The 12,174-nt window shown below is 31.3% G+C and overlaps 3 protein-coding genes across 5 annotated transcripts in view; 1 reads left to right on the forward strand and 2 right to left on the reverse strand.

Annotated features, from left to right (window-relative positions):
• Nucleotides 1-12,174, reverse strand: part of LOC134682928 (cysteine--tRNA ligase, cytoplasmic-like) — a 196,763-nt gene that overhangs the window by 146,758 nt on the left and 37,831 nt on the right. The gene's annotated exons all lie outside the window — the stretch shown is intronic.
• The window catches only part of LOC134682926 (uncharacterized), a 91,005-nt gene that overhangs the window by 47,203 nt on the left and 31,628 nt on the right, over nucleotides 1-12,174 (forward strand). For both annotated transcript variants that reach the window (XM_063541857.1, XM_063541858.1), the window contains exon 2: nucleotides 6,336-6,422. In XM_063541857.1, coding sequence (XP_063397927.1) covers nucleotides 6,336-6,422 — 87 coding nt within the window. The remainder of the gene's footprint in view (nucleotides 1-6,335; nucleotides 6,423-12,174) is intronic.
• LOC134683901 (uncharacterized protein KIAA1958-like) lies at nucleotides 2,297-4,418 on the reverse strand. The gene is made up of 2 exons (XM_063543207.1): nucleotides 3,939-4,418; nucleotides 2,297-2,960 (listed from the first exon to the last, which is right to left on the reverse strand). The coding sequence occupies exons 1-2, from the start codon at nucleotides 4,398-4,400 to the stop codon at nucleotides 2,343-2,345; spliced, it is 1,080 nt and encodes a 359-aa protein (XP_063399277.1). The 5' UTR covers nucleotides 4,401-4,418; the 3' UTR covers nucleotides 2,297-2,342.

Raw genomic sequence — 12,174 nt, forward strand, 5'->3', positions numbered from 1 at the left:
CACTTCAGAAAAATGAAAAAAAAATAATGAAAATCAACCCTCCCCTACACTAAAGCAGGCAATACTGTGTTTGAAATATGTTTTAAACCATTTTCAAAGTTGATTCAGCAATGCTTGATTGTCAACCAAACATGTCTATAGTTTATGCTTCCTGCTACATTGCAGTTACATTATTGGTATCAAAGGAAAAGGGTTGCTCTGAAATAAACATGTCAACTCTGCCATCAGAGTTATTCTGCTGGTATTTACACAGAAAGAAACATGATATCCCTACAAACAATGATTTCCCCTTACTCTAAAGAAACGGGATAACTCGGCCCACAGATTAATATTTTTTCATCTTTACTCAACAGTTGAACAACGAGTCATATTATTTATGACAACACTTGATCTATTTACCGACTCGTCATTGGGACATAAATCTATTTCAGTTAAATAGTTGCGGATGCTAAACCAACAGAGAATTTTAGAAAACAAACACTGCTTCCTTCCTTACTCTTTGCCATTACACAAATTTATAGTTTATATGATCGATTCCAATCATAAATATGCTGTTACAGTAAACTTTTTCATTATTATCCCAGATAGTCTGACTTAATTGTACTAAAGGTAATTTCCACACCTCATAATTTTTATCATTTACACAATCATCTTCTAAATTTGACCAATTATTTTAGAACAAAGTATAATTTTCTAGAATTAGGATAAAGAGGTGATATTTATTGGGCTTAATTATTTACTATAATAATGTTATGACATAGTCAATATTTTCAAATAAATAATGAAGCATTTAAAATAAATTATTAAAACTAATTACCATGCTAATGTTGGGCAATGATGGTGGTATTGAACACAAACTGTAACAAATTAAATAAGATGTTGTGCAATAGGATTTAAGGCAGCTATCAACCAATGACTGTGTTACAAAAAGTCAATCAAGGTCAATGTCCAAGGACATAACACTCAGAGCAGAGCATCAACAGAAGCTCAAAACTTTCAACATTTTGGCTAAATTAGGTTGCATTGGACAGAAGTAGACCTCCTTCAAAGAGGTTTATAAAGCACATCAAATTGAAATAAAAATTACAAGTAATGATTTATATGTAATTGTAACATTTGTCTCAAATTTTTTATCTTTAAATTGAGAAAAATATATTTTTTATTTAAAACAAGTAAAAAATTCTTTGGTTTATATTTTTACTGACCTTCAATATTTTTGTATCACTGATGCTTCAAATAATTATAGATTATTTATGTTTTTTTAAACGAGATGCATTTTCTCATTCTCATCTCATCGAAGGGCGGAGCCCTGAGATGAGATGAGAATGAGAAAATGCATCGAGTTTAAAAAAACATAAATAATCTATTTATCGCTGTTATTTGTATTTTCGAATATCATTTAATTAAAATTTCAGTTAAAAAAGGTATTTTGTACGATGATAATGCATTTTCTTTTGTGGTACTATTTTTTTGGCGTAGGCTTATTTGATATAAATATGTAGTCGCTCAGAATGTTCATTCATTTGAAAAAAGGTGTCCCATTTGAACATTCGACGTGATCAAGTATGGCGAAGACCATTTTCACTGTTTACAAGCTGTAATTTGGTGTTTCTGCGTATCAAATGAAGTGAACGATTGAATATATAATGTAAGTGTATTTTAAGTAAGTGTCAACCCTTTTATATCTGTAAAATGAAATTTATTGTGTACGAGACGATATATCATATAGACTGCATGCAGCATGGTCAGACAATAAGTTAAAATCCCACACATTTAACAGATAAATGTGACAAACACTGCCCTGTTGTCAGTACGATTACTGGTTATTATACAATACATGTATGGAAGATGTGAAAATGTCCTTCATCAAGGCCTCGCCCCGATCAAGCTCCCCCCCCCCTTTTTTTCAAGCTGGAGAACCATGTCTCTTCGGTCCTTTTGATATTTATTGACAATTTGTAGACAAAATTAATAATGAAGACCATTAATAGTTACTATTTCCATCCACAGCTACTTTTAATTATGAAATAACCAGTTAAGAAGCAAAATTAAAGATATACAACACCAAAACATTTCATTTGTATAATTTGGACACTTCAATTGCCTCATTAGCAATCATATCACTTTTATCTGTTTAACCCAAAACCTTGCAGTCTGTATAAATAGAAATAATTTGTCAAACTTATCCAATAACTTATATCACACATTGTTTAATATATATGTAAACTGTTTAATTAACTATAACAATAATTGAATTGTAACAAAATAGTCCATTTAGAAAACATTATGAATTTTGATTATTTCATGTATGAAACAAATGTATAGATTAATATATCAGTAGATCAGTCACTGTCTGATTCAATAACCTGAACACGTCTGCGCTTGGGTTTTGGACCAGCATTGTCATCTTGGCAAGTACTTGAAGTAGTTGAATTTCCAAAATTGAAATTGAAATTTCCTCCATTTATTATAGTTCCCTGTGGAAAGAGCATTGCTGAATTTTTAAGTTGAGAAGTGTCTGTATTGTTGTTTTGATCTGATTTAGTTGGTACACCTGGACTTTCAGATCTTTGTTCTGGTTGACCTTTACTGTTTGATACTGACTCGGAAGAACCACCATCTAACACATGTGCTATTTCTTTTTGTTTCTTAAGACTGTTTTTCTGATATGATAAGAGGGATTGAATGTTTTTATGGCCTGTATGCTGTTGAACAACAGTTAATGGAAGGCCCTCTTCTATAAGACGTGTTACAGCTGTCCTACGACCAGAATGATTTGTGAGTTTTTTGTCTGTTATGTTGGCTTTTGTTGCTGCAGATTTCATCAGTGTGCGAAGCTTTCCTTCACCCATAGGCATGTTCTTGTACCAAGTGACCGCTTTGCCTTTTTTAGAATGGTTTATTCCAAGATAAAATGGACTGGTGTCATTCTGCATTTCTTGCGGTCTGTGATTTTTATACTGCAAAATTATTAGTAACATATTACAAAAGATATACATTGCTAGAAAATTTAGACAAACTATTCGTTTCAGGATGTTCGCTACTCTTTTTATATTTTTTTTTTTAAATGACTGGTATAAATTAATAATATTCAAATACAGGATTGCAAATTAAGGGTCTTTTTGGTTGTTATTGAGATGTAAACCATTGGTAATTTTTGTTTTTAATTGGGAGGGGGGGGGGGGGTGTGCATAAATCACAAGATTAATTATACATTGGCACCTTTTTCCTTTCAAAAACTATGAAATAATGACAATGACTTTAAATACGGTATACATTGTATCTGTCATAAATAAAAAAAATTATAGCGGACATCCTTATTTGGCAAATGACAATAAAGTATCTTTCTAAAATGTATGGTACATGTACTTAATTTTGGCCTCAATTGTATGGTTCACTGAACTTAGTAATGTGATCATGTAATACAAATGGTCCATTTAATATCAGGTTTATAAAGCGCTTGGCATGGTAACAGTAATGAAGCAAAATATGTTCATTTTTGGAATGGTATTTCTTAATTGTATGTACACAATGTAATTGTAGTGTTTAACCTCAAATTCATGGTTCACCGAACATGGGAAATGCCAGTGCTAGTCTCTGAACTATCATATGGACACATTTTCTTAGTTTTATAGTAACATGTACCCTATTTACAACATTTTTTTCATCTGATCAAGTCAAGCTGATATATATTTATTTTCGAAACCTTTTACAAGATACACGAGTACCAGACAATTGTATAAATTTCATACAACATTGCATACGTACAGATTAAATGTCCTTACTAGGAACTGCCAGTGTGTTGAGTTATTTTTCTATCTTAACACCTGATAGTTGTTGGATAGGATGTTATTGTTCAACTCATCGTGCATATGTATGTGTACAATATTTGTATACTCTTTTTTTTTATTCGACTTAATATTTAGAATATATCATACCTTCTCGTATGCAGATACATGACATTTTTCGGGATTGTCATGGTTTATCCATGCTTTAGGCGCATATGCTCTGGTATTTTTGCAGTTTGTTCCATCCCTTGTTTTTGTGAGTCGCTCATTATAGACCAGGTGTTTTTCTGGGGTAGCAACCAATTTAACATCCCCCCACTTCAACTGCCTATGCTCATGGCATCCACGTAGTCCAAAATTTCGTGTATTTAAGTACCACAGGAGAGTGACCAGACCTTCAGGGTTGTCCATGCCTAATGACCCTGCCTCTATCATGGTCTCCTCATCAGATAATTCCACTGCGTCTGAAACATATGGTCGGTTGCCCATTCCCATCTCTTTCAGTTGTTGTTTTTTTGCTTTGAGGCAATCTCTGGATTTCTTAAACTCATCATCTATTTTAATGTCATATTTATATCCATTTTGCTTCAGATATCGGCAAATCATGGACATGTACCCATCAAGTGTGCTGGGTTGATACTCATTTGATTCGCCTTCTTTGGCATTTTCTTTTCTGAGACCAACATAAAATTCTTGTAGATACTCATCTAACTGTTTTGGATCAATATTAAAGATCTCCTCTTGAACATTTCTGATACTTAAAATGTAATCAGTAAAAATCTTTACACAACTTTTCATTTTTCTTTTAGTATTGTCATTCTCTCTGTCAAGCATAAATTGCTCTCTTTCATTTTCATTTATCTGTTCAAATCTCTTGTTGAATTTATCAGACTTTGAGCAACTTGGAGGGGCAATACATGTAGCTGTTTTGTTGACATTTGAAGAACATGTAGCTACATTTATATCAGTACCAGTATTTGTTTCAGATATTGTCTCTAGAATTATATCATGAAAATCATTGCTGTCTTCCAGAAAGTCTATGTTAGGTGGTAAATTTGATGTGTGATTGATATTTTGTGTTGTATCTTCTTGTTTTTCAGTGTCAGTAGTTTGATTTGTCTTAAATGTCCAGTGATTGACATTGGGAACGTCTAGTGAAAATGTTCCAAATGGTTGTGTACTTAAATTTTCCTGGTATTCAAAGTTTTCTATGTTTTGTAAGGCTGTCTCTAGGTCGAAATCTGAATCCCACAATTCCGATGTGTCCATGGCTGAGCTTTTGGGATTTTTTTTCAAAGCAGACGAAGAAATGTACATGTACGAAGAAATGTACATGCAGACAGACCTACGATGATTTGAAGTAGACTTATGTAAAAAAGGACATTTGTTATTTGTTATAAACATGATATGATTACTTTTATTAACTTCCAATAAATTATTTAACGGCGAAATTCACGGTAAAATATTAAAACGAGAAATCATCTTTTATTGTTGACATTTCAGCGCAGTCATTCGATAACATTTTTTTTATAGTTCCGGCGAACCTTTTCTGATTGGCCGACACTTTAGCGCATGAATTAGATTATTACGCTGTTGCTAAGGTCCTTAGAAACTAGCGATAATTTTCATTCTCACTCTACACGAGTGATATGAAAATTATCACAAAAAAACATCAAAGGAAAAATACAGATAATAGCGATAATCACTTTTATCTCTTAATTACTTTATTATTACACCATACATTAGAAAATTAATAATAAAGTGCTTTCATTTTGACATTTTACCAAAGCTAAATTTTAATGCCAATCTCTATAAATTATTGCTTTACAATGTATACTTTATAAAGCAGAATGGAAAATATAAGTTGGACAAACAAGTATAACGTGACACTATCATATAGTTAGTCACACACAATGTTTCCGCAAACAGAAACAATCTAGATGTTAAAAGTTTGTAAACATCAATTTAAGCACGGTATCGGTTGCATCAATAGTAGATATAAATCATTATTTGTACTCATCATACATGCATTAAATGACTTAACGGACACATCAGCCGCTCTATTATAACTGATGTGACAGGTATTATAGTATATTATACTGTTTTAACCCAGAGAGGACCAATATTACACAATTTATTTGCACCAGTAATAGCAAATATCCACAAGGGCAATGATATAAAAGGTTTTTATTGTTTTAGAGTACGTTTGTTTGATCTGAAATTCTTTTTGCTGCAATGTGTGTTAAACTTATGGAGAAAATGTTTATTTGTAATTTACAACTATCATAGCTGGTTTATTTGTCGCTTTTTTTTACCTGGCTAGTTTTTTTTCTTACAATTTGAGAAGTTTTACATATTGACTAGAATTTGTTTTCATGAAAAGTTTACTTCCTAAGAATAACAAAGACCAGTATACCACCAATTCCATAAGATTCACACACACAAACATGAGGCAATATGTTGTCAAAACAGCAAAAGTCATATTCATATGGCATACATAGATACTGTGGCACTAATATAATCATTTCTTTCTTTTGTGTTTTTCAGTAAGATTTGGAGTATGGAAAGAGCTACCTCGAACATCACATGAAGCTGAGCGAAAAGGCTACACAAGAGTTAATGATATCTGCAAAAGTGAGTAAAAGGGACTTAACTCTTACATAGTGTTGAACAGAATTTAATCAGTACAATTTTCATCTTCTTTGTAATTTGGAATTCATATTTTTCAATGAAACATGCAGCTTAGTAAAGAAAACATTTTACTATATCAAGATTGACTGTTGGAAACGAATGGATTACGAAATCCTATTTCAAATCCTTTCTTTTCGAAAAGAAATATAATTAAGAAAATAATAACGAAATAAGATTTTATATAAGCCTGACACAATCACTTGTTAAACACCACAGGCAAAATTTTCTACAAAAACATATTGATTTGTAATTTTCACGTCGTGTTGTATTTCTTTCTGAATTAGGTGAGTTTTAAATGAAAGATGTCCATAAAATAAGCCGTAATCGCAGTGATTAAACTTATCATTACCTGCTAGGAACAATATACAAACTCTGCTACCGGTGATTACAGCATTAAAAATCATTTCCGGAATGGGAGAAACCACCAATCGATACAGAATGTCTTTACACTATATCATCACATTTTATGTACAAACCATAACTTGTAACTTTACAACATGATAATAAATTTAGTAATTGCATGCTTTACGACCATATTCATAAGGAATCTGGACTGTAACATTCCAACAGGCTTATTTCAAATTTCACTGAAAAACTAAAAATTCATGCTCAAATAGGACTTTAAACTCTTTTAATACAGTCTAACTGTCTAAAAATATGGATACTATTTTCATCAGATGTCAATCCACGATTCCAAGAGAGAGGGCATTAACTGGGGCAACGTTGGGAGTAGAACATGTAAAGAGTCAATGCAGCTCCATGACAAGGGGGGCTTGGGAACTATACCATACAAATAATACCCACATTTTAGTATAATGGCTGCTCAACCTCAGCAGATTGTACCTATCAAAGACAAGCTTTTCTAATCAAGGATTTATCTGCAGTAACTTCAAAGCATCTTTAACATCATCTAGAAATCTAACTGTATATAAAACTATATTAGTGTCATCAAAGTAGTCTGAATCTAAACAATTGTATAGAAGTGAACATCAGTCTGTTTTAATACTGTCAATACATTATCAATATCTATTTGAAGTTACTTAGCATTCCAAGTTAATTGATACTTAGACTAAAGATCAAAAACCTGCAGAACAAACAGATTAGTGTAGAACTTATCAAGTGTTTACCACTTGATGTGCTATAATCTTGTTTACTGACTTATACACAGACTAAATACTGTCTGCTATACATGTAAGTTTGTTAATTGACTTATACAGGTTGTTAACAAGGTAAATAATGGCAGCTCTGTGGTGATAAAGCTTCATCTACTGGTAAGTTGTTTACACACACAGTAAACAGTTTGTCTGCTCTCCAATGAAATGATTCCATAATATTATAAGTGTCAGCTCTAGGTAATGGTTGAGGGACTTGATAGATTTCAATTTTGTTTACTAACTTGAACATGTAAACAGACTGTGATATTTGCCTTTGGTTGATACTGGATAAAATATCTACAATTTTCAGTGAAATAATCATCCTGTTTTGTTTGTGCTTTTCAAAAGCTTATAGCTGATGTAGAGTATTGTAAGACCCTATCCAAATATTTCCAAATGTAATCCTACACATAGTTATATACTTATGCTAGGTGTTCAATTATTTACAAACCATTAAAATAAGCTAGAAATACTTCAAAATTATAATGTGAAAAATTAATATAACACTGCTGTATAATATCATCTTAAGTTTATCAAAAAATAATCATATAAAAGGTAATCAGTGTGAAAAATGTGATGAAAAGTACCATGGACTGAAGCAAACTTTTCAATTTTATATCAAATACATTTCTCAAGTACCTAAGAACCTCATCAACAAAACTTTCTTTTCATGACACTAATTGTATCAATTTGAATTGCCTGTATATTTGCATCTAAATATGTTGTCAAATATACATTTTTTAAATCTATCAAACAAACAATTGTACACAAGTGCATCCAAATTGTTTTTTCTTATAAAAACCTCTCACAAATGTAGAAGTACTTTTAAGAAGCACACACATGATGCAAAATTTCCACTTAGTTTGAAGCACAAATGACAACTCTATCATGTCAACATTTGCATGTCTGGAGTTTTTCAATACTTTATCAAAATGACAAGATGTTTCACCATGACAAATCTTAAACTCTCTTCAGTTATGACAGCAAAAAAAACAAGTTTGGTTTTGTAAATATAGAAAACCACCCAGATTCTAAATATTTCTTAAGGTACATGTGTATCCTTTATGTGTTTCTTAAAACTTACAGGTTTCATTTCTAATACAGTAAACCAAATTAACTTTTTCAGTGGTTACTTTCTTTTTACTTATATGTTTTAACTTATTTCACAGCGAATTTTAAAACTTTTTGATTTTTAAATTTGTTTGTAAGAGAATATTGAACTTTGACATATTCTTGGTTAACAGTACATGAGTATTAAATTAATTGGTTGACTAGACTTATTCTAAAGATGTCTGCTTTTTAAATCAGATTTTTTATTTATCTTTCATCTCCAAATTTTAACTCACTCCCTGGTTCAAAAAATCTCCAATTTGTCATTTTCCCCAACCACGAAGTCTTCATTTTTGTTCTCCGGTTACATGTTGGTGGTTATGTCAGATTTGTAGTGCACCAGTGGTAATGTGTGAGTGATGTCCTAACTAAGGCTAACTATGTGTTTTACCTACAGAATCATCAGAAAACACGTGTTCTTATGTATTAATTACTTTTGCAGCTAAGCCATAACAACATGTTCCATCTTTTCAACAGTCAGTGCCAAACATTGATAAAATTACTCAATCTGCTGATACCATTAAAACACTTCTTGTAAAACAATTAAAACTTTTGATAATCTTTATCGATTCTCATTAGCCAAAAGTTTGATTCATAATATCAAAACCATTCTGGTAGTCTCTGGTTTTTACAATAACATCTGGTGCACTTGAAGTCAAAAGTCAAATTTTCTAAAATAGCAAAAACAATACTCCTGCCCTTCGCATAAATGATCAAACATAGCAGAGAATTATTTTTTATTAATCAACCTTTTTTTAAATTTTTTGTTGAGATGTTACAATCAGATCAAACCAATAATAAAAGCAAATTGAGCTTCTGCAAGTTGACATGAAAAAAGTGTCAACCACTCGTCAAAAAAAGCTAATATTAAACGTGATTATGCAAATGAATTCCAATGAGGATGTCACCATGAACATCTAAGAGGGTTAAGGTTGACACCTAATTGAACGTAATATTACACAATTTTATTGCAAGAAAAAATCCAACAAACGGATAACTTTCAACATCTGGTAACCTAATATAGTTTATTTCTATAAGAAGTCAAAGAAGCAGGCAACATCAGGCAAAAAACCTTCTGGTTGAAGCAAAATTATTATCCAATAAAAAGAAACATCAGAACATGATTAAAGGAATTTACCCTGAAGTTTAAAATATTCTTATGCTTCTAAATTTAGCAGAAAAACTAAGAAATTACGATTTTCAGTATTTTTATCATGGTTTTACATTGATTATAGATGTTTGAACTATTGGTGATATTGGTGATGTATATCCCATCCCTTTTTATTTGATTGAATCTTTTACCTGAAATTTATCAGCTCTACACTTTTGTAGTCAGTATTAAATATACATCCCACATCATTATATATGTGAAATTTATTAAAACATAAATAAAAAAATAAATACAAATTGACCCCACAGTATGATGATAACCTTAACATGAAAAATAAACTATCATAGAAATTAAATTAATCTAATTGTTCTATATTTAGGAAAATATCGGAAGAATAACAGCCACGCTTAAAGACTTTTAAAAAGAAATATCTTGTATAATTTTTCCAATGAAAAACAATTTTTGTATGGAGTTTGATCAAGTTAACCCTAAAATTTCACAAAATAATTACAATAGAAAATGTTGTCAATGACAAAAATATGAAAAAGCAATTGAAAAGTGTCTCTATTAGTGTGAAGAACAGCATTGGACTCAATAGACCGTATGTCGTAATAGGATTATATCAAAGCTTTGATCTTATAACAAAGTGTGAGACGCTGATATTTCAACCTTCGAAGATTAGATGTTTGCAACACAACAATGCAAATTAGCATACAATAGAACGTCTAAAAAACCACCATCTGACTGACAAAAATATGGCCGAATCAGACAAGATTACTGTTACAGATTATCTCCATCAATGCACAAATCAAAGAAGTTTTAATCCTGAGGCAGAAAATTGAGAAAGAATATCTGATATTTAAAGGGGTGGTCACACACGCATTAGAACTATGGGACATCCTTGATCATCAACGTTATGTGCCATATGCAGCAAATCGCTTTATAAACATTAATTTTACCCACAAATAAAAGAAATTAAATCTGCAAAGTATTTACTTTTGATCAAAGCCAATAATTGCATTCAAAATTATCATTGATTACTTCAAATCAAGGACTTTAAACTTATTTAACTTTAGGTCTTTTTTTGACAATTTGTTTCATCAATTCATACAGCACCATTAAAAATAATCGTGGCAGCCATCATCAATTAGTGTAGATATATATGGAAGGATATATTGAAGAATTTCTGCAGAGGGCATGTTCTATTTTCTTTGCTGAGCAAGTCATAGTTAAACCAAAAGCAATTAAATTTAGTCCACATCATACATGTACCTATATGAGTAATTACTGCTATTAATTACATATTCCAACTTATATAAACAGCTGGTCCAGTATAATCTATAATTTAAATATATTAAATATATGATTAATAAGCATTAGTGATTCACTGATCCATAAGTATCAGACAAACTGATGACTCTTGTGTGACCTTCTTGCATTACTTTAAGTTCTATGTAAAAAGTCAAATACTTATAAAAACCTATATTTATTAAAAGATACCACTAAGATTAGTCATGAGTAGTGAACAAATTGCTGAATATGTTGAAGAGAAATGAAAAATGCAAGACAAAGGGGATGGGGGTTTCCAAGGTATCTAAAGTCTTCAGACAATACAAGACATCAACAGTCCCTGATAGCAGTTAAACTCTCCAGCATTTCAGTATAAGGAAATGCCAGTGTCCTGAAGTCAAGACTTGAGAGCTTAATATTAAATATTTTTGAGCTTCAAAGTCTTCAATATGACATTTCTCCTTGTATCAAATCTTGAGAAGCTCATGTATAACATTTCATCAAACTAATTAAACATCTTTGAAATTCTTATAAAATGTTGCTAAGGAGAGACTATTCTTTAATCAATAAACGTACTGCTCACCTTGATTATCAAGGATTAAATGGACAAAGATGTATCCTACAATGAATCGATACCCTTATTAGTCACATAATTCACCTGAAATATCTCTTATGTATTCACCAGAAAAATATGTTTAATTTAGTAATGAACTCATGGAAAAACTCAGCTCAGACCCCTAGACTGGGTAGGAACTCATCAATCTCATATCCAACTGGTGACTGTCAATGATTTCCGTCTTCTCAAATTATCACGTTTTTACCATTTATAAAACAGAACCCTGCTAGGAAGTTCTGCTGTATAACAATGGTAGCTAGCTGTAAACCCTCCTCCTAGTTTAACGTATATAGAATATCTTACTAAGACTGTAATTGTCAATTCGTAATGATCCATAGTAGCGATTTAAATTAAATGAAGTGTTAATCTTTAAATAATGAATTAATTGGTGTCAACTTTTGCAATTGATAATCA

This window comes from Mytilus trossulus, chromosome 9 (genome assembly GCF_036588685.1).
Source record: "Mytilus trossulus isolate FHL-02 chromosome 9, PNRI_Mtr1.1.1.hap1, whole genome shotgun sequence".
Classification (NCBI taxonomy): domain Eukaryota; kingdom Metazoa; phylum Mollusca; class Bivalvia; order Mytilida; family Mytilidae; genus Mytilus; species Mytilus trossulus.

Coding starts and splice junctions, on each gene's coding strand:
- LOC134683901 (XM_063543207.1), bottom strand. CDS start 4,400: ATGTCCATGATTTGCCGATATCTGAAGCAAAATGGATATAAATATGAC. Junction 2,961..3,938: donor ATGTATCTGCATACGAGAAG/GTATGATATATT, acceptor ATAATTTTGCAG/TATAAAAATCACAGACCGCA.